Source organism: Pteropus vampyrus, unplaced genomic scaffold, assembly GCF_000151845.1.
Source record: "Pteropus vampyrus isolate Shadow unplaced genomic scaffold, Pvam_2.0 Scaffold46, whole genome shotgun sequence".
Taxonomy (NCBI): Eukaryota; Metazoa; Chordata; class Mammalia; order Chiroptera; family Pteropodidae; genus Pteropus; species Pteropus vampyrus.
In genome coordinates, this window is record NW_011888827.1 from 414,020 (window position 1) to 435,201 (window position 21,182).

Consider the following 21,182-nt stretch of genomic DNA (forward strand, 5'->3'; position numbering starts at 1 on the left):
TGGGGGACTGATACCGGCCAGAGGCTGAGAGCAGGTGGCGTCCGTGGGTGCCAGCTCCCAGGTTGGAGCAGGCACACGCCAGCGTGGATGGGGCATGTTAGAACTTTGCAGGATCAGCACTTTGGCCCTGTTCTTTGCAAGCCATCAATTGCCCTCTGCCCCATAGCTGAGGAATGAAGCCTTATTGATTGCTTTAGGTTCTGGCAGGGGGCCTGGCTGAGGTGGCTGGGCAGAGGGCTAATAGTTGACCTCCTGTCTGATCTTTGACATTGAGTCTATGGTGTGGGCAAAGAGGATGCAGAAGTGTCACAGGCAAATTAATGTCTTAGAGCATTTTGTACATAGAGGGTCACTTCGCCGTACCTGGAGATAATGTAGGGGACAGGGGACAGAAAGCTGCTGCTGTCAGAGCACGGGCAAGGAAGCTTGGTGTGAAGATGGAAATGCATGATGGCGGTCGCAGTGCCCCGTAACGAGCCACAACTCAGCGAGCTTTCTATCAGTATGTGCTGGATGGAATTAATAGAAAAACAGTTTAATGAGTTACTTAGGTTTGGAATTTTGTGGTTCTTAACATATTGCAAATTCCAAAGCGAGAATTCTTCAGCGTCTCTCTCTAAACTCATTTCTACAACTTTGTTTAACGGTCACCTTTGTAAAGCGAAAGACCCCATGTGGGATGTATTATGCCTACTCCTGTGAAGATGTGAGTGTACGAATACCGTCATCGTCTTCCCTTTCGGAATGATTCATCCACCAGAGCACTTCGATGGAGTCTCCCTCCTCCCCGCCTTAGAACACCCACTGTGGTAGTCACAGCCTTTATGTCTGGTTTAATTTCGCAGTCAGGGAGAAGGCGGGGCAGAAATGTCCTAATGTGTCATAGGGATACAGCGCCAACTTAGAGGGCACGTGAGTCGGAAAGGTGGCCTCTAGAGTCACGGTTGTCTTTCCCTGTAGTGAGGACAGATGCAGGTGGGAGGTGGGCAAGACACAGGCAGGAGGGGTCTTGGTGTTGCTATGCAGACATTTTTCCGTTTCTCCCGAGAAGAGAGAGATGAGGGGAGAAAACAGCAGAGCCCTGTAGTGGGAATTATCTCTGTTTATTGTATTGTAATAATTAATCCTCTATCTATGGAGCAGCCTGTACTTGGCCTAGACGATGACGTATGTGACAGTTAGTTGAATCAGACAGGAGCTTCGCCCTCTCGGAGTTCTCATGTCACAGTACAAGACCCCGAGCTACCACAGCGAGAAGATGCCTGGAACCCGATACACCTACACTCCCCTCCTCTCCCCTCCCCTCCCTTCCCCTCCCCTCTCCTCCCCTCCCCTCCAATAGGATTCTCTCAAACAAGGCCTGTAGGAATTCCAGCCATCCCCAACAAGGGCTCAAATCAACAGGTCAGATCAGGCCCCAGACACGATCCCCATCATAGCAGGATGAAAGTGTCCTTTGAGAGACAGGCATTCGATATTATTCTGGAAGTTTTCCTTTATCTGGAAAAGTCCTCATTTATTGGGTTCAGTATATATTCTGGCCTGAGACCGAAAGATGAAGGATTTAGTCCTTTAAATGGTACATTTTGGTCAAAAGAAAGAAAACCACTCTGTATGAAACCATCACTGAATGTTCAGTAGGGCGTGAGCTTGGCTGCAGGCTGGCTTGTGGCATTTTGTCAACCTGCACAGCGAGAAGAGAAGTAGATTTCAGATTGGAGCCTTTTGTGAGGTGGCTGACTATTTTGAATCTTCTCTTTAGATGATGCTTATAGCTGGGAATATCTAGAATCACTTATTTGCAGCGTCTGAGTTTGCCTCTGAGAAAACAAATGAGCTTTTATTGTTACAGCTTCTCATGTGGTTGGAACCACAGGGAGGCATTTTTGTTGTTGTTGTTTGCTCAGATGGGCTGAATGCTTTTGCTTCTGCTTGAACCACCCCAGGAGCAAAATAAAGCATCTGCGAGGTTAGCGTGATAGATTTTTCTAGACTTCCCCCAGAAGTAAGGCTTTTTAACGGTGAAAGTTGATGAAACCTGTCAGCGTTTTTACCGTGGCCATCTTTCCACGTCTCTACATCTCCATCTACTTCATTCTTGTGAGTGGCCCCTGTGCCGGTCTGTCCTGGATATAGTGTAATGTAATCATTCCTCTGTTGTACAGCTTTCATTTTCCAGTTACAAAGAGGCTACAGTGACAAGCTTCGTACACATCTATTTATTGGGCATCTAGGTGAATATATTTATAGGATAAATTTCTAGGGGGGGACTAACCAAGTCCTATTTTTCGTAGATGTCAGCAAAACATTTTCAGCCTAAAGAGCTGCTTTCTGAGGCTGCCGTCTTTAGGGACTCCCCAGTAGTTTGGTTTTTAGCCTTTTTGCAAATCGTTTGAGAAAAGATACTCTCATTTAGAGTTCAGCCTTTGTAACAAGAGGGTATGTTTAATTCCTGGACTGTTTTTTTTTTTTAACCTTTCCAGTATATTCTCCCATGAAGGAAACTCATTTATGCAGACACCAGCTGATAATCTTGCATTCCTGAAAGATGTCGCGCCCCCTGTGGCAAGTGGCAGGGTGCTGAGCCCTGTGATGGAGCTCCCCAGCATGACTGCCCTCAGCTGTGTTTACCCCATCTCCTGGGGGCGGGGCCGGGGGGAGACTGACGTCTGAGTTTTACATCAGTGAAAGCCAAGCACAGTGTAGGGAGGGACCTTGTGCAGAGCCTTTGTGTCAGGAGAGAGAAAAGCTCTCATTTACTAAACTTGGACAAGATAAATATACTTAACTAATTGGGAAGGCAGAGTTTCCCTGATCCTAGTTATACATCTTGTTTACTCTGTGATATTGTCACCTTTGCCATGGTTCCCTTTTTTTATACATACTACATAAAAAATATACATACTACAAAATGTAGCATTTTAGCTATTTTTGAATGTGCTATTCAGTGGCATTAACTACCATCAGTCACGTGGTTGCGTGACCATTACCACTGTCCATCCCAGATGAACTTTGCATCATCCCAAAGCCACGTCACTTTTTCACAAAAGGAGAGGCTTTTTCAAACCTAAATTTGGCATAACTTTGTGGTCACCAAAGAGTCTTCAGTTCCGGTTTAACTTTTTGAAGGCGCAGAGCTCAGGGTATCACCACCATTTGGGGTGTAAATAGCACACAGCCCTGTTCCTGTAATTTGCCCAAGGAGACCTAAATTGACACCCAGCCAGTAGAAGCCACTCAACCCCCAGCCAAGTAATAGTCTGTGACATTAATTAGGGAAGGCACTTTGCTTCCACCTGTCTTGGTCTTCCTAGGCCGCCCAGCCTCGGCTGGCCCTTCACTCTGCTTCTCCACCTCATCGAGCAAGCACAAAGGAGTTAGTCGTGTTTGGCTTCTAGCATTTCACATGGCGCAGCCTCCGTAAGTCACTGAGGGACTTCAGCGCTGGCGGGGAGGCACTTTGGCTCGCCCCAAACAAGCTCGTTCCGCAGACTGTGCTCTCTCTGCCGAGAAACAGATATGTTTTGGGAGAAGCTGGGTTCCCAGCTCAGTTCCACGAGACTTTCCAGAATCGTATGTCCGGGCAGGAGGAAAATAAGGCTAAGCCTAGGACGGCGAACGAGTAGCAGACTAGTCACCGTCTACAAAAATGTGCCTTTTCCTTAAAAAAAAAAATAAATAAATAAATAAATCCAGGGGCCCAGCATCCCAGTCCGTTTGTCTCTTCTAGAAGACGACAAGCCAAAATATCGATGATGGGCACTTTGACCCTTTCTGAAAGGGTATGCTCCCTCTCTCTCTCCTTCCTAACCGTATCTTTTTCTACTGATGAGTTTTAGTCCTGACCTCCTTTGGTGCCAATCTCTACGAGGCTGGAGAAAGCTCAGGCAAAGCAAAACTCAGAGCCCAGCTACATCGAGCCCATCTGGTTTGAGTGCATCAGGCAGAGTCTTGACAAGGCAGCGAACTCATTCTACTAATTGTAATTAGCGTGAGGTCTTTAGCAGGTTATTGGGCTCCTCGAACTTCAGAGGGCTTTGATCGGCCTGCCCCTAATAACCATGCCTCATGCTAACTGGTTTTAGTGCAACAAAAGCAAACCACCGCCTACTCTCGAGAAAAAAAGCTGGGCTGGGCTTTAAAAAAAAAAGAATTCTCGGTCATTCTCACTTATCCTCCAAATCACAGTGTTCTCTCTCTATTCAGCCCCTTGGAATTGCTAAGAAACTGCCATTTTAGAGGACGGGTAATTAAAATTTGATTTTAATTTAAAGACAGGGCAGGCAGAGTTCTCTGTGCTCCTTACATGAATGGGGTGCTCGAGAGGGGAGACTGGCTGTTACCAGGTCAGTACTGGCCACTCGGTGTGATTTGAGTCTCTTGGTGTTTTGCTGCCAGAGAGAGCAGCTTTGAAATGGTGCTTTGCGGCAAGCACTGGTTAACTTTTTGGGGAGGAATACATGGAAGACCCGTGTGTGCTGGGCGAGCGGCCACTCTGGGCTTGAGTAATTTATAGAGGTCAGTTAAGAACCTGGTTCTCCTTCAGATCCTGGGGCCGTGTAGTTACTGAGCCGGCAGACGTGAAGCCTCTGCTCTGCGGACATTTTTTATGGCCTTTGCAGAAGTTGTACATCTCTTATGAGCAAACATATCATTACGTCCAGAGGAGGACTGGCATGCGATAAAGTTTCAGTGGTCAATTAAGAAAGAGTTATTGTTTGTCACTCAGGTATTCTCTCTCTCTACAATTAACTTCTTGGAATGAAGCAGACTGTTTTCTTCCCGCCGTCCTGTGTGGCTTCCAGCTTTGGGGAGAAAGTCGGTCTCGATAGTCAGACTCTGGGCAGCTGGGCCTTCTGCTTCGGTGAAATAGACTCACTTGGAGCACTTGACAAGAAGGAGTGGGAGCGAGAACGCCGGGGAGAGAATATTTTTTACAGCACTTCAGTCTGTGTTTACTATGCATTTATTTGGTGGAACCTCATTCCAGCAGTGCAGCCAACTGTCCCGTCGGCAGCAACCGCACCCTTTGGGCGGCTTCCCATTCTGTCTTAATTTGGAATTCACACAGGGACCTTCGAATGCTGATTTTAAAGGTTCCCAGCCCCTTCAGGCCCATGCACACTGTACATCTGCGGCCTGCCGAACGCAGAATGTGTACTTTTAAAATTGCAGTGAAGACACAGGTGAGATGCTCATCAGCTTTGCTGTTTCCCATATATTGATCTCCTTTAAAAAGAAAAATCTGTTTTGTATAATATCAGAGAGTTCAACATGCTGTAAGAGAATCTTGCCTAAAGCTACATCCTTTCTGGTGGAGAAGATGTGATTTCTGTCATCGCGTAGGAGAACAAGAGATGAGCGAACTCTGGGCTTCATTCTCATCCGGAGATAATTCTCCGACTGATTCTTTTTATATTAGTTTGCTGCCCGAAGTGTTGCAAACCTGAGGCGTTCAGTCTGCCCAGGGCCCAGTGAGGTTCTCGGAGAGCACGTGAGCTGTCGCGGGGTCTTCGTGCCCACCATCACTGCCCCGTTCCCCCTGGGCCCCGCCTCGGGGGCCGCCTGCTCTTCCCGTCTCTGCAGGACCTGCCACACGGCCCACTCCCCCAGCCGCCGGCTGCACCCTGCTTTCACCCCAGGTTTTCAGAAGTCAGCACAGGAGCTCAGGCACTGTCATCTCCTACAACTGATCACTGTTCTTGGGGGTCTGATGGACACCAAGGAAGAGTGATCACTGAAGGATTCGAGAAGCGGAGTGCCGTGCTTTGCAGATGCTGGCATCCGGGACCTTTTCCAAGATGTTTCAGGCCTCGTTTGCCGACTCGTTTTAGGGCAGAGAATAAGGTTGCGAAGGAAATCAAAGCCTGATGTGGAGAAACGAAACATGAGGCCTACTGACTTTTTAAAAACATTTTAAATAACATTCTCTAAGGTTTCATTTTATACTGAAGGCAGCTGTAATAAGTTTTGGAAGATGGTGTAAGGTTTCGATTACGGAGTGATCCGCCTACAGTTTCTGTACCAAAAGTGAGAAAAGGCCGAGGGGGAATGGGGTGGTTAAGAGGTTATTTTGTATAAGGTGAGAAAATTTGAAAGGATGAATTCAAGACTGCAAGCAGGTGACATTTGGTGGGCTGTAATTTGCAAATGCAATAACGTTAAACCATTGCGAAGGTGGTTTTTTTTTGTTGTTGTTTTTTTAATAGTCTGATAGCAATGGAATTACTCAATAACTAACTGGAGCTCCAGCAGCGCACTGACCACAACTAAAACAAGACTGAAGCTCTGCAGTGGGCCCTGCCAGGGTTGCCCAGTGTCTAAACTCCCCGTTGGAGGCCGTCTGAAAGTGCCCATTGTTTGAGGGACATCGTGATTTGGTATTATGTGCACAATGTTTGCTTGTGGAAAGATTTATTAGAAACAAGTATGTTTAAGAAAGAGAACGTGGTTTGAAATTCAGTTGATCTGGCTTGTGACATTTAAGATTTTATAGTACCTTTGTTTCTAAGAATAAATATTTAGGCCCACTGTAAATATTTATCTTCGAGCATACAAACACAGGCGTGCAAAACTGGCAAACCGAGCCAGGGGATGAATTGATACCAAAAATTCACTTTTCTATGGAATGGAATAAACCACCTCAAGGTTTGATAGGTACAAAGAGGCGTATTTAGTGAGCGTGGCTGTCCGTATCCAGCCCAGAGGACAGCTTCCCTGGCACTGTTAAGTCTCTTGGGAGCGGGAGAGTGTGTGGGGACTTAACTGTGTTCTCACGTGGATGGGTCTAGCCCGGACCATCCCTGCCAGCTGTCAGCAGGTCCCTGTGGCATCCAGCTGGCTGCCAGGTCTGACCAGGAGGTCAGCCAAAGCGTGAGGGTTTCTCGATGATACTTGAAGGGTCCCCAGCTTTGAGATTTTTCTGCCCACAGAAACCAGAAGTCTCGACTTCGGCGTCCTTTGCTCAGCCTATCTGGGTAATATATTGGGGCAAATGAATGACTTCTTGGGGGGCTCTGGAATCCTTATCTTTTTAATGTAAAAATGTAGGTGTCTGTGACGTGATGGGAGATTCTGGAATGAAATGGGCTGAGAGTAACCACTAGCACTTTTTCTTATCTTTTTTTTTTTTTTTTTTAAGTTTTTAAAGACCAACAGGCTTGTGCAGTAAAATCAATTTGCACATGGGCTGGCTCTTGTCCAGCAAATTCCACTAAATGATATTTTAATCTGAAAGGCTCACGTATAGAAAGGCTTAGATATCTATCATTCTAATTTGGCAGTCCCAGCCCAGTGCATGGGGATACCGAGGTGCCGTGCGGAGGCGTCATCTGTGTGTGGGCTGTTTGGGACATCCTCATTTCCCTTGGCCATTTTTTAAGCTGGAGGTTAAAGGCGGTGGCACCCACTGTGTGGGGAGGGTGACAGGGAGGACGGTCTGGTACGTGCAGGTCTGTGGGGATGCAGTGATAATTCGTGAATGGAAGGATGATTGGATGTGTGTGGCTCTTGACCAAGCTGCCACGTAGGAAGGTCCCAGTTAGCTTGTACTTATAGTGCCATGTGGACAAGATCACACAGCAGGCTACTCTGTCACTTGATCCTTGAGGACCCTTGCGTGTAGTTACTTACACACCTTGATGTGGTTGCCCCTTCAAGATTTCTGCAGAGACCACCTCTAAACTGGAGAGGAACCTTTCAGGCACGAGACAAGAGGAGGTATCTTTTGTCGAGAGCTTTTTCCCTAGAGAGAGAGGCAAGGCAAATGGCAGTGGGAAGTCATTGGTAGCCTGCCTGGTGTAGGGCCTCCTTTAAGGCCGTCTGAAATGTCACCAGGATTTGGGAACTGGAGTCTCTCTATGCTTCTTTCAGCGTCAGTCTGAACAAGCCAAGGGACGTTTACTTGTGCATCGAGCATTTGGCACACAGTAGCACTTAATATTTATCAAGGAAATAAATGGGCGGATTAAAAACGAATGAATGGAGTGAATTTCACGGTAAAGAGAAAAAACCATTGTTCATTCAATCCGTTTAGAACTTTGGTCTTTTAAGCTTTTAGTTTATTTTCTTTTAAAAACAAGGAATACAAGTCTTTTCAGAGCATCTAAGAAATGTATTGGGAGCACTGTGTGTAGGAGTCATTTGGTATTCAGGGTGACCATAAAGTTGGTCTTGTCACTAGCCTATGATGTGGAGCTTATGGTCAAGGCGAATTTCAATATCACTCCAAATGGAATTAAGTGAAGAGGTGCCCATCTCCCTGCAGTTGGTCTTTTAGTTTGTCTAAATAAAATCTTTTCCCTTGTTCATTAGGTGGCCATGGACGACCAATAACTTGAGATACGATAAGTTTTGTTCCCAGTTTTCTAAATCAGTATCCTTTTTATGAGGGTCGTGCACCGACAGTCTGCTTTGAAGTCGTTTCTGCTCTCCATTGGGCGGCGTGTTATTTCAAAGAAGTCAGCCAGCAGACTTGAGGCCTTTTTGGCTAGAGTTTGCAAACAGCCTTCTGGACGACACAACTTATTTATCTCTCTCTCCCCGCTTCCCATCCCACTGCCCCTTTCTATCTTTCTCTCCACCAGAGAGGTCGCCACACCGGCCCATCCTCCAAGCTGGACTGCCCGCCAACGCCTCCACCGTGGTCGGGGGCGACGTGGAGTTTGTCTGCAAAGTTTACAGCGATGCTCAGCCCCACATCCAGTGGATCAAACACGTAGAGAAGAATGGCAGTAAATACGGGCCTGACGGACTGCCCTATCTCAAGGTTCTGAAGGTGAGGACTCGCTGGATCTGAAGGCACCCCCCAACTGCGGTCTCCTTAATGGGTTCGGCCACAGGTCCTGTTGAATTTGGGAAAAGACGATTCTCTTATGTGATTGGCTAGTACAGAGCGTATTTGGGAAGTAGAATATGAAGCTTGTTAAGTAAAATTTCAGAAGAGAACTTTGGGGTGTTAACGAGACTATTAGAGTTGGAGTCACAATAGTTTAGCTATTTATCTGCCCTGAGACCTCAAGCAACACGTCGGGCTTAGCTGCACATCTGTAGAAGCGGAAACCATGATACCATCTCCCCTGCAGGCCAGTTAGTGGGATGGAATAGACAGGAAGAATTTTGTAAACTCTAGGCGTTGTACTGATGTTTACTGTTATGCTGATGTTTTCTCTGAATGTGACATTAGGATCAAATTTGCGTAGCCACCTTTTAGAAACAGTTTCGATTTTCCTTTTAAAAGGAAGCCCTGAACCAGTTGACATTCATTCACACGTGATTTAGACAATAAACTTTAGAAAATGGCCTGTGCTGGTGAAATATTGAACAAGGAAACTTTCTTTCTCCTTGGATTTCTTACCTGGGCCCTTGCAAGTTCCCATTTTAACAGCATCAGCCTCTTTATTTTTTAGATCTCGCTTGCTGTTCAGGGTGGTGCTAGCAAGCAGAAGCTAAGTCTATACGACTTGTTAGCCTACCTCCTGCTGTATCTCCCATATCGAGTTGCCGATAGAGAATGTCCTTACAAAGAACAGCCTCCCAGTAGAACCACAGGTAGCTGAACTAAGAACTCTCAAACAGTGAGGCGTTCTCTCCAGCTGATACCAAGGCTTGGAAAAGCTGGAGGAAGGTGCCTAATCTGGGGAACTGCTAACCATCCTGTTAGGTATTGATCAGACCCTTTCACGCCTGTCCACCAGGTCACTTCCACTGTCCACCGGTTGTCTTACTTTGTTCTTCCTAAACCCGTAGCCCCTTAGTAGTGCTGTTTACACGTAATGGAGGTTGTTTTCTTGCGGTGTGTTGGTGGTGGGACCCTAGACAGTGCAAAGTCCTTCCTGGTTGGCCGTTATATTGTTCTCCTGTGTCTATTCTAGCACTCGGGGATAAATAGTTCCAATGCAGAAGTGCTGGCTCTATTCAATGTGACTGAGGCGGATGCTGGGGAGTATATATGTAAGGTCTCCAATTATATAGGGCAGGCCAACCAGTCTGCCTGGCTCACAGTTCTGCCAAAACAGCAAGGTAACAATGTTTTTTTTTGTTTTGTTTTTTTGTTTTTCGTTTTTGTTTTTTTTTTTTGTTTTTTTTTAAAGAAGGCTGGATATAGAAGCTGAAAAGACTTGGTGCTTTGGGAGACTGCAGGCAGCTTTATAGGATAACTCTGTGGCCTCGGTATATTCATAATAATCTTTCTTCGGTGATGCAGCTGGTGTGATGCCAGCAGCCATGGAAAAATGCCCACAATGTTCAAAGCACTCGCTCTAATTTCTTCTAAAGATTATCCTTCACCCCATCTAGTTTTTAAGTCATTCCTTCTGGTTTATCTTGTTTGGGCTGCACATTTCCCATCATGACTGCACATAAACACCGTTTTAAACACACGTGTGCATGCCTCTTGAACTTGTGGCATTGCATATCGGCAGAACTCATACCTCCTTCTGCCCCAGATATCTAGAGAAATATTGGCATGGTATTGATTTGTCCGACAAAGCATCATTTCCTTGGTTGTGTAACTGCTACTGATGCGATACTGCCCTTGACCTTGCTGTCCCAAATTTGGGGGTAGTCCATTTAACGAATGTCCTGCTGGAAGCTACTGAAGGCAGCAGATTAACTTTCTTAGTTTGTCACGATTCACATTCAAATGTTTGCATTAAAAAAGAAAAAAAAAAAAGAGCCCAGTTTCTTTGCTCCCAAGATCATGCTTTCTTCCATTTTGTTTCATTCAATGTAAGTCAAGATGGTTATGCAGGAGTAAAAATCACCAGAGCCTGGTAACCAAGCTGGCCCTTCCCCCGAGCCGGTTCCCACCGGGCCAGAAGGATGTGCGAGATGTCCACTTGGGCTTATCTGCTGTGTTTTGGTGTACAGCACAGTAATTGAGACAGAACTCTCCTTTCCTCAAGGTGGGGGTCTGCAGCCAACAGAACCAGAACCCGGCTTGGACTTTCGGGTGCTCTACTTTTGGAAAAGCACCCCAAACCCAAAGCCAGGCCCGGCAATGGCCGAGAGAACGGATCTCTGTGGGTTGATTTTTCCATGTGTTTGATCGCATGCATGTCTAGGTGGTGAAGCTGGTGTGGTGACGGGCCTGTGGAGGTGAGCTGCTCGGTGTCATTCAGTGTCTCGGTTGTGGGCTTTTGTGGATGGGCTGCCATCGGAATCTTCCGGTGGCCAGCACCCGCCGGAGCCCCCGGTGCGACGCCTCGTGGTTCCGTGGCCCCGTCCACAATCATCCTGTGTCGTCTAGCCTTTTCTCTTGCTTCCCTTGTTTTCTAGGCCGCCGGTGTTAACACCACGGACAAAGAGATTGAGGTTCTCTATATTCGGAATGTAACTTTTGAGGATGCTGGGGAATATACGTGCTTGGCGGGTAATTCTATTGGGATATCCTTTCACTCTGCATGGTTGACAGTTCTGCCAGGTACATACTGCTCTTTCTCTCCATGGTTTTTTTTTCCTTTTCGTGGTTGATTGCTATAAAATTAACACAGCTTCTGTTCTCAGAAATGGCCCCTTTTATCCTTGCATAGAGATTTTAAAACATGTTTCAAATCATCCCCTCGGGAGAAGAAAGCCTTGGAAATTCACTTACAATGAGATTCCCCCACTCGCATTTACGATCCAGTGGAATTTCATCCTTAAAACGCAAACGGATCTTAACGTTTTTAGTGAGTCATCGAGTCAATGTGTAAATTCACCCATTCCTATTTCTCTTGAAGTCGAAATTACTTTGTAAAATTCAAAGTAATTTTTGCTCATTTCAAATTCCATTTTGCTGAAATCCCACATGGACTCTCATTCCAGTTTCAGTTTTTACCAAGGGGTAAATAGATCGCCGTGCGTTGAGGTGCCTGGGGAGGATACCTCTGCATGTAGCGTGTACAGAAGCAGTGTGGCACCTACCTTGGGAATCGGTGGCTTGCTGCATGTGGCAATAGAATGGACTGTTCGTTTGCTTTTACTGCAATGCATGCTCTTGCCATCTTGGGCTTGATGTTCTTTCTGCTCTGCAGAGAAATCGACATCAGGAAAGCCCCGTTGCTTAAAGATGGTCGCCGTCTGCATCTTTAACCGATATCTCTATCCTACTCAAACTTTCTTGAAAATCACTGTCTGCCTTGATGTATCTGCCTCTTTGTCATGTCCTTGGAAACTGCGTAGACTGTGGTTTGCTAGCTCATGATGTTCCACTCCAGTTATTAATTCCTTATTTTTAGAGTATGGTGCCTACCTGCATGCTTATTTTATTATCTAGTAAAAATAAATGGATCATTTCATTTCGTGCTGTGCTGCTGAGAGTTTTGACTATCTTGCAAGTATTTTTCTGATTAAAATGTGTAAGCCTTAAATACTAGCATTGCATCCATTTTCCTTTTGTTGCGAGTCTGCTCTATGAGTATTTGCTTTGAAATGATGAGATGCTTCTTGTGTTGAGCTTGCTTTTACGTGCGGTACTGCCTTCTGCAAGTGCCTAACTGGCACTTCTTAACCGATTTGCCTGACAGTACTAGCCCATTAACTAAGAATGCGTTTTGAGAAAAATACTATTTGGAAATACACTGCTTATAGATTGACTGTTGAGGACTAAAGAAAGAGCAGACATTATTGGACGTTGATACAAGAACGTGCTAACTTAAGTAATTTTATGTATACTCACATGCCATACCACTTCTATTTTTTCTTTAAAAGTTGTAATGATGTATCAGTATAACCAGATACACACCAATTTAAATGGATATCGATTAAGGAATATTATAAACATTTTGTGGTATGGACATAATGATTCTGTATGATAAACAACTCAGTCTTTATATTAAAAGCATTCGTTTATTTAGTTAGATGATATGCTGGACTATATTAAGAAATGTGACCCTTTTCGGGCCAGCCCACTAGATGAATATTTATTTCATGTCATGTGGAACTGTGTTCCTCTGGGGTATATCACCCCATGATATCTTCCTTTGGAAGAGCTTACCCGGATAAGACTGAGGCACCGTCCCTTCAGAAACGAAAGTGGACACCCATTCGTGTGCAAGAATTTTTAAATTGATTCACACCAGAGACCATATTGGAAGACAGTCCCTTTGTCACGGGTATGGTCGCCTGTCCTGTTCTGCCCAAATAGCTAACAGAATGTGATCTTAGAGCCTGCCCTTTGTGTCTCGGTGGCAGCCGATCCATCACGGTCACTGGCTTGCAGAGGCCCACTGAGGCTAGCGATAGTGACCGCCTGGGCCCTGGCAGTAAAGCGAGGAGCCCTTGGCCATTCCCCTTCATTTGAAGAGGTACGTGGCAGGCCCGTGCCACCCTGCCGCTTTGAGTCATCGGGAAGCCCATCCTTGTGAAGGGTTATCGCCTTTTGATTCCTTTAGTTCTGCCAGGATGCAGCCGTCTCGTGTCCTAACTCTGTGACCTGCTTATCTGTTCCTCTCCTGTGATCTACAACCCAGCTCCCGTAAGAGAGAAGGAGATTACGACTTCCCCAGACTACCTGGAGATAGCCATTTACTGCATAGGGGTCTTCTTAATCGCCTGTATGGTGGTGACGGTCATCGTGTGCAGGATGAAGACCACGACCAAGAAGCCAGACTTCAGCAGCCAGCCGGCTGTGCACAAGCTGACCAAGCGCATCCCTTTGCGGAGACAGGTAACAGAAAGTAGATAAAGAGTTTGAAGAAATTTACTCGTCGCTCGTGCCCCAGCCAGCTCTTGGGTCTCTCTCTCTCTGCTCCGATGCTTCTTGTGTGAGTGTCACGGGGCTAGCAGTTCCGACATACCTCTTAGTGGCCGCCCAGTTAGTTTTTAGGGCTTGGAGAGTCAAGTCCTGGTGCTTCAATGGGGCCAATCAAGTCAAGTTCCAGGTCAAGAAAGCACAAGGGCGTGAGGCTCAGCCAATCAGCATGGCGGACGTAACGCAGGGAGGCAGGGCCTGGTGGTTTTGATGAGACTCTGGCGCAGCGGTCTCTTTGAAGCACAGGCTACTTTTGTCCCCTGTGATTTAAAGCTTTTTTTTGAGACAGGCTTATGCCACTAGTTGGAAAGGGACTCTAGCTCTCTTTGATTTATTTTTTAAAATCAAGCTCAGAAACCTATGCCCTGGAGGTGAATCTGAGCTACGACTTGATTTAAACTGGCCCATGATGTCTTTCCAAGCTGGATTTTGGCTCGACCTCTCTTGATTCTTAAAATAGAATTATATGCACACATCATGTTATTGTTAGTCATTCTCAAGTGTGGCCGTGGGGCCGGTCCTAGAACGATTTCTCTATTGAATAGGCAACAGATTTTTGTTAACCTTGCACTTGGTCTTCGGTGGTTCCTTGCGGCTTGTCTGCACCTCCTGATTGGTTTAATTTTGCTTTGGGGGTATGGGGCAAGATAGAGCCTACACCTCTGCCTTAAATTAAAGCCCTGCAAAGCGGAATGGGACAGGAAATGTGTTGTCATTTTTTATTTTCTGATCATGAAGATGGAAGGGGAAGGCAGATGTGAATGCAAAATGTTTACAAAACTATTTGGAACTCGGTTATAATAAAGTTTTTTTTTTTTTCGAAACAGCAAGTAAAAACAACTAACGCGCTGGCTCTAATTCCGTATGTATTTTGGTAGAATTTACAGGGTACTTGTTAAAATGGGAGATTTCTTCATCTCAGCCCTAGAGACTGTGGTTCAGTAGGTCTCGCGTGGGGCCAGGAGTCTGCATTTCAAACAAGTCCTCAGGTGATTCGAAGTGGACTTCGAGACACGCTGGATTAATCCCAGCCTCGCCCCTCCTGTGACATAAGGTGGCGGTAACATTCTCTGCACAAGGCACTAGGAAGGGTTGGGAACCAGCTGGTCAGCAGCAGTTTTGGCACAGATCTGGCTGTTTTTAGCCCAGCTCCAAACTCTGGGCTGAGTAGATCCTCGCTGATTTCTTTGAAGCCACGTTTCAAGCAGGGCTTTCTCCGTGGAGGCCGAGGGCTAGCATTGGGAATGTGCGTCGCGTGCAGGTGAATGCTCACATTGTATGTGGAGTGAGGGAATAAAGGGTCGCTCCCACCACCAAGAATTCTGTTGTAGAAGCAGTGATGGGGCCACCAGTCCTAGGTTGACTCTCTGACCTAGTTGGTGACCTCCGGTTGATCTAGCCACCCCCAACCCCCTCCTTTCCAGTTACCTCTGGGTGCTTCTTACAGCCACCATCTCAACAAACCCGGCCTTAGGGAACAGAAAGAGAGTGGAGTTCCCCCATCTTTTGTAGGGGGAAAATGCTACCTTCTGGAGGAAACCTGTAATTTGGTGTAGCTAGATCATCGTCCCGTAATTATTTCATCTTTTTTTCTGCAGCTGTTACAATGCTCTTCTTTTTACTCACTATAAAGGAGGCAGATGCCTTTAAAATCCTCTTGACTCAGCCTCGTTGTTTGCCGTTGGCCGACTGGCCTTTCTCCTCTCCATCTAAGTTGGCCACTTTTCCCACACTGCCGTGCGCAGCTGAAAAGAACATTAAGATTCCTCCTCCTGTTTTCTCCCTCCCTCCTTCCTTTGTTCATGGTAATTTTCTGAGTGCTTGGTCTCACCGAGGCTCCATGTGAGGCATGGCCTGTCACCTTCACCAGTGTTATTGAGTGGGAGGCTTCGTTTAAAATGTAATTGCTTTGTGTTTCGGTAGGGTCAGGTAGTTTGAGAGAGACAGAGGCAAGTGGGCAAATACCGGTCCCCTGGAGAAATAAATCTGAGAGAGAAACTCATTCAGGGGAGTGTTGGTACACCTCAGCCCCTCGCGTACGTCACGACGGGATGCGTGATCCTGCACAAGGAGCGCTGCGTCAGAAAGCCCAGTCCCTTTGGTGGAGGAGATGCCTATCAGGTATCTGGATAAAAGTGGGTGATCGGGCTGTAGCTGGAATGAAATCCACAGAAAGGCTGGCAGGCATGCTGATGAAAGAGAAAATTCCACAGGATGCCAGGGATGCCTTGACTTGGTGACAGGTGAGCCTGTAATCAGATACCTCGAGGATGGCTCATCCCTAGGCATTTGCGAGGCTGCTCCTCATGCCGCACTTACCCAGCATCCTCCAGCGCACAGGTGGCCCTCAGCATCTTCATGGTGGAGTCTGAATGTTATCTCGTTGGCCCTGACCCTCCCCCCGCCCCCCGACACGCATCATACAGCATTTCACGCAGCTCAATCGATTCTTGTTTTTAGAACAAGAGCAGTTGTTTCTTTTTTTTCCTTGATCCCATTGTGAGTTTTTCCTTCTTGACATTTATTAATCTGTACTGGACTTACTGGTGCAAGACAGACATTTCAGTTTGTTTGTTTGTTTGTTTGTTTTGGTCGAAAAATGTTTTCTTCGGTGCCTAAGAAGTTCCTTGTGATCGTTTCCCAGGAACCATGAGTTTTTTTGAGACCCTCGATGGGCTTTGGACTTGGAGGGTAGGGGGCAACTCTTGGTAGGGAGGTGGGTGGTGCTTGGCAGTGCCTCCCTCTGTCCGTTGACAGAGTCCACCCCATTCAAGGCTGGGGCTTGGACACCGTGCCGGCCACTTGCTCATCTGCTCCCATTCCTTTGCGGGGGGCGGGGGGTGGTGCGTCTTTGCGAGCTCATTGGCTCTTGCGTAGATCTCTGGGGCTGTGAGTGGACAGCGTGGCCATTGCAAAGCAGCCTTTGCACGTCCATGAGTTGAAGAGAGGGCTTCGCTCTCTGTGTTTTGCACAGATCAGCAGGGTGGGTGAGGGGGTGCAGAGGGAACTGGGGATTTTGTTCAGGAGGCATGCGTCATTGCTGGGCTTTTTCAGTGTATACATCCGATGGTTCTTTCTGGAGCCGGAAGTGCATCCGGGAGGTAGCATGTCTCCATAGAAGGGTGTACCCATCTCCTGGGGGGTAGACACGTGTGTGCAGTGCACACTCTCCCACCACCACTGGCGACTCAGAAGGAGCTACAGGGATTCTTTTTCTCGCTTTAGTTTCACTCTCCAAGTTGCCGATACAGGTAGATAGAAAACTAGAGGAAAATCAAGGACAGTCAAGGTCATGTTTCATCACAATATCGTTGAGGCAAGTGGCACGTCCCCAAGGATATCATTCACAGGAGCAAGATGAGGGGGGCATGGTGGCGTGTGTGATTCAGGAGCCAGTTCTGGGGGCCGTGTGTTGATGATGATTAACCACACCAAATTCTGTGGAGGGCAGTGCCACGTCTAGAAGCTCCCCTACTACCTAGCAGCTGAACGTCATGATCTGGGAACATTTTCCATAGTTTGGTCAGTCACATGGCCTAATGATAGCTCACTGGTTCCAGAAAACATTCGGGTAATTAGAACGGTCATGGATGGCTTAATTGGAGCCTGCCCTTTTGTGGGGGCACTTTGTCCTCCCTGGCCCCTATTTGGTGGTTCTCTCAGCCTTCGAGAGAGACGACACACAGTTTGACTGTGATCTGACCTGGCTTTTGGCTGATGTGATTTCCTAAGAACCAGCCCCTCCGGGACCGGTGAGCCATTGTTCTGATGGGTTTTCTCCAAGCCTTGGGAGGATGTTTGGGGGAGGCAGAGCCTTGCTAAGGGAGGAAAGTGAGTGTCTGATAAACTGCCTAATTGCCTACATTTCATTATTGAGGGGAAACAGATCCAACCCGGATCTTAGACCTTTATCTCAGCCACCCGGCTTGAGGTGGTGAGAACATTTTGTTTGGCTGGAGGGCGGTGGTGGGCAGGTCTAGAGCCTTCTCTTCTGATGTGGGAACGTGGATTCACAGTCTCTAAGAGTCAAGCTGTGGTCTGGGGGTGTTTGTCAGTGCTCAGGAATCAACACACGGATATTCCTCACCCCTGGCGTAGCATCTTTGCTTTTGCCTGCTCCGTTCTCTGTGAAGTCCCTAGTTGTTGTTCAGTCTAATCTAGTAGAAAGAGATAACACGATTTCATGGTGGCCCTTTAAAAGAAATGAAAAAACAAAACAAAAAAAACCCCACTTCCTTTGCTTAATCTCCTACATGTACTGTGGACATACACAAGAAGCAGTTAGTTAAAAGCTTGATTTATGGCACATGGTAAAGAGATTCTGGAAGGTGAGGAAGCCAAATTGAGACTGAAAATACACACTAAGAAAGTGCTCTTGCCACCGTCCTGGAGTGGGAAGACAGCTTATTATTTATTGTGTATAAATAACTTAATTATCACCATCCATGGAATATTTTTAAATTAGGTAAACAGGAAACCCTGGAATTGAAAAAAAGTATCTGATAGGGAAGATGATGATTTTGTACAAAAAAATAAAAAAATAAAAATAAAGAAGTGATCATCTGACAGTGCTGAATACGTCCCAGAGTTTGAAGGTGGGCAGTGGGAATCCCTCCATGCGTGTGGTCTGGAGGAAGGATGTCCCAGCGACACATGGCATTGGAAACATGGAGGAATCGCCTGCAAGATGTCCAGCCAAGCCCTGGAAACGTGTTAGCTCTCAGCAAAATGGAGTGAAGAGAAAGCCAGTCATACTTTACAGTCCCAGAGGGGATTTTAAAAGCATAGTAAAAATGCATGGAGGTAAAATTAAGATATACCTCTGTAGACAGAGCAGTTGAATTCTGTAGTTCCTTACGCTTTCGACATTTTCTTCCCTTTTTTCCCCGTTGTGTTTACAAAAGTATTTTCCGGATTTTTTTTATATTGAATCTAAAGCCTCTACACTTAATCTGAACTAAATTTCCATAAACGATCTTTTTTGTAAACACCATTTAAAAATTTTAATAATAATGACAGAACAAAGTTGGTAAAGGTTTTCCATTTTAAAAGCTTTCATGTGAGAACCTTGAGACTCTGGCGGAAGATGTATATGTGTGTGAACTTTTGCACGGATTTGTGGGTAAAGATTTATTTTGGGTCATAGGTTAGCTACAGAGCACTTAACTTCTGACTGTTCAGTGTTTCTGTTCTTAAGCTGCCTCTAAGCCATATTTGTCATAGTCCCCAGGTCCTCTGTCCCCTGACTCCTGGATGCTTTATTTCTTGGGTTTGTTCTTTTGTTTGCTGGAGCCTCAGGCCATTCTGGCTGTGAGCAGGTCTCATCATCCAAACCAGGAAGGTGTAGCCTGTCTGTTCTGCAGTCAGGCTGTAGGGCCAGCGGGTTTTTCCCTTTCTCGTGGCACACAGTATGACAGCATCTCACATATAGAGCAACCCTAGGCTCCAGATGCTCCAGGTTCCGTAGAGGGAGATGCCATCATAAGCTCCCTTGGATCTGGGCAGCAAATAATTCTAAAAAGGTGCTAAGAAAAACGATTGTGGTGTTGGTAGCAAATCTTAAGTGAGCTCTTGGCAAGTGCCAGACTCAGCACGAAACACTGTACAGGTGTGACCTCATTTCATCCTCACAGTAAGGTCACTGCAGTGGGAACTGTTCCAGTTTCTTTTTATCAGATAATGAATCTCCAGTGTAGGAAGGTTAGGTGACCTTCTGAAGCTCTCACAGTCAGTGAGTGTTGGAACCGGGGTGGGGACCCCGACAGTCAGACCGCACATGGGTGCATTTGGTCAGGATGCTGCCACCCGACACAGAATCCCACCACATAAATCATTAGCAGAGGAACGGCACAGCTAGGGTTGGCTGCTTGCTAGCGGGCAGTCACTGGGGTGGATGCAGAGATGCCACAAAGCTCAACCTGGCAGCAGAGGGGAGAGGCAGAAGCAGTGGTCTCGTCATTTCTAACTTGTTTGAGAAGTCAATGTATTTCAAGCACGTGCTTTTCATTTTCTTTTCCCCGAGATATGCCTCAGTTCAGATCCTTACACTTCTAAAAAAATATTTTTAATGTTAAAGAATTCACTTATTTTTAAAACGTGAAAGATACGTAAGCATTGGTTATAAAATTGAAATGGTCTAGAAAGTTCTGAAGTAAGGGGCATAGTCTCCTCCCTCCTTCAACTCCTAATCTCTCTACCGAAAATTGTTTAGTCTCTTGTGCATCCTTCCTGAAAAAATTTGAAGTGCCCGTGTTCTCCCCACTCGCACGGGAGGCCGCTTTCCTCCGGCGTATCCTTGAGGGTGTCCTGGCTTTGGAATTTGCTGGACCTCAGTCTTATGGGGCCTGTCTTGTCTCATTGCTGACTTTCTGGATCTTCTTGCCTGTGCTCTTCAAGCACTAAGGTCCCAAAGCAATGAGCGGGGATTTTTGCCTCTTCACGTGGGAGAACTTTCCAGAAGACTTTCTGGCCTTTGAGAACACCAGCCTCCTTTTGCATGCACAGCACATGGCCCTGACATAGGGTGTTAGGGTTTGGGGAAGTATTTTCAGCCAGACCCGTTCCTGAATCTGAGCGCTTCTCTGCGTCTGGACCTCTGGGCACACGTGTGGTTGGTAGAGACTGTAAGTCTCGACGGTGTCCTCTGGGGGGCCCGGCAGCCGAGGTCAGCGACCACAGTGAGAGCAGGCCTGTTGGGGTCTGTGGAGGGGCCTTTGAAGCTGTCTGGCAGGGCGGGATCCCTGCCTAGTCCACGTCACTAGTGGGGAGGAAGGGGTCCACAGTCACCTTTTCGTCTTTTTGTCTTTGCTGCCACCATTTGTCTGTGCGGCCCAGACACTTTGGTGTGAGGCGCCAGCCTCTTGGAGCCTAACCTCTCCATGAGGCCTCTCTTAGCTCCAAAATTAATGATTCTTCAGTTCCTTTTTTTTTTTTTTTAATTATGTTACTCGCAGTGAATAAACATTGCTCATATTATCTACATAAATAAAATTTAGGAGTAACTCACTCTGCCAGAAAGGCTTCTCAGAGGCTCAGAGATGTATTCATTTTAAAAGATAGTAGACATTTTGCCTTAAAAATTGCCTACTTCTTGATTTTAATACCAGAACCAGCTTCCTATCTGTGAAGCAATTTTCCTCCCATCCGTTCTCGGTCACCTTCTCAGGGTTTCCAGAGAAGGGCAGCCTGGGCTTATGGAGGAGAACCAAGGATTTCTGACAAGGACGTTCCCGGGGAAGCTCAGGTCTACAGGTCTCCATGGGGCGAGGCCAGCCTCTGCCTTGTGGAAGTTCATCCTAATGTTCCCAGTCTTTGTAATTGCAGCTGGGGACGCCGGTTGACCTGGGCGGTCATGCAGGGAACAGAACTGAGGTGGGTTGGCGGGCTGCTTTGCTGGATCACGTTGAACCCCTGTTCCAACTGCCTTAGGCCAGAGTCTTGTTCGTGGCTC

The 21,182-nt window shown here is 46.6% G+C and overlaps 1 protein-coding gene and 1 long non-coding RNA gene across 5 annotated transcripts in view; both read left to right on the forward strand.

Annotated features, from left to right (window-relative positions):
- The window catches only part of FGFR2 (fibroblast growth factor receptor 2), a 101,214-nt gene that overhangs the window by 54,758 nt on the left and 25,274 nt on the right, over positions 1-21,182 (forward strand). For 2 of the 4 annotated variants that reach the window (XM_023530082.1, XM_023530086.1), the window contains 3 exons: positions 8,586-8,776; positions 11,278-11,422; positions 13,452-13,648. In XM_023530082.1, the coding sequence (XP_023385850.1) occupies positions 8,586-8,776; positions 11,278-11,422; positions 13,452-13,648 (533 nt within the window). Of the gene's footprint in view, positions 1-8,585; positions 8,777-9,872; positions 10,021-11,277; positions 11,423-13,451; positions 13,649-21,182 lie in introns of all 4 variants that reach the window. The other 2 variants (XM_023530083.1, XM_023530085.1) reach the window with 2 other exon arrangements.
- On the forward strand, positions 1,305-8,574 carry LOC111739032. Its single transcript, XR_002780066.1, has 2 exons — positions 1,305-5,186; positions 6,210-8,574. It is a non-coding gene; the product is annotated as an uncharacterized LOC111739032 (long non-coding RNA).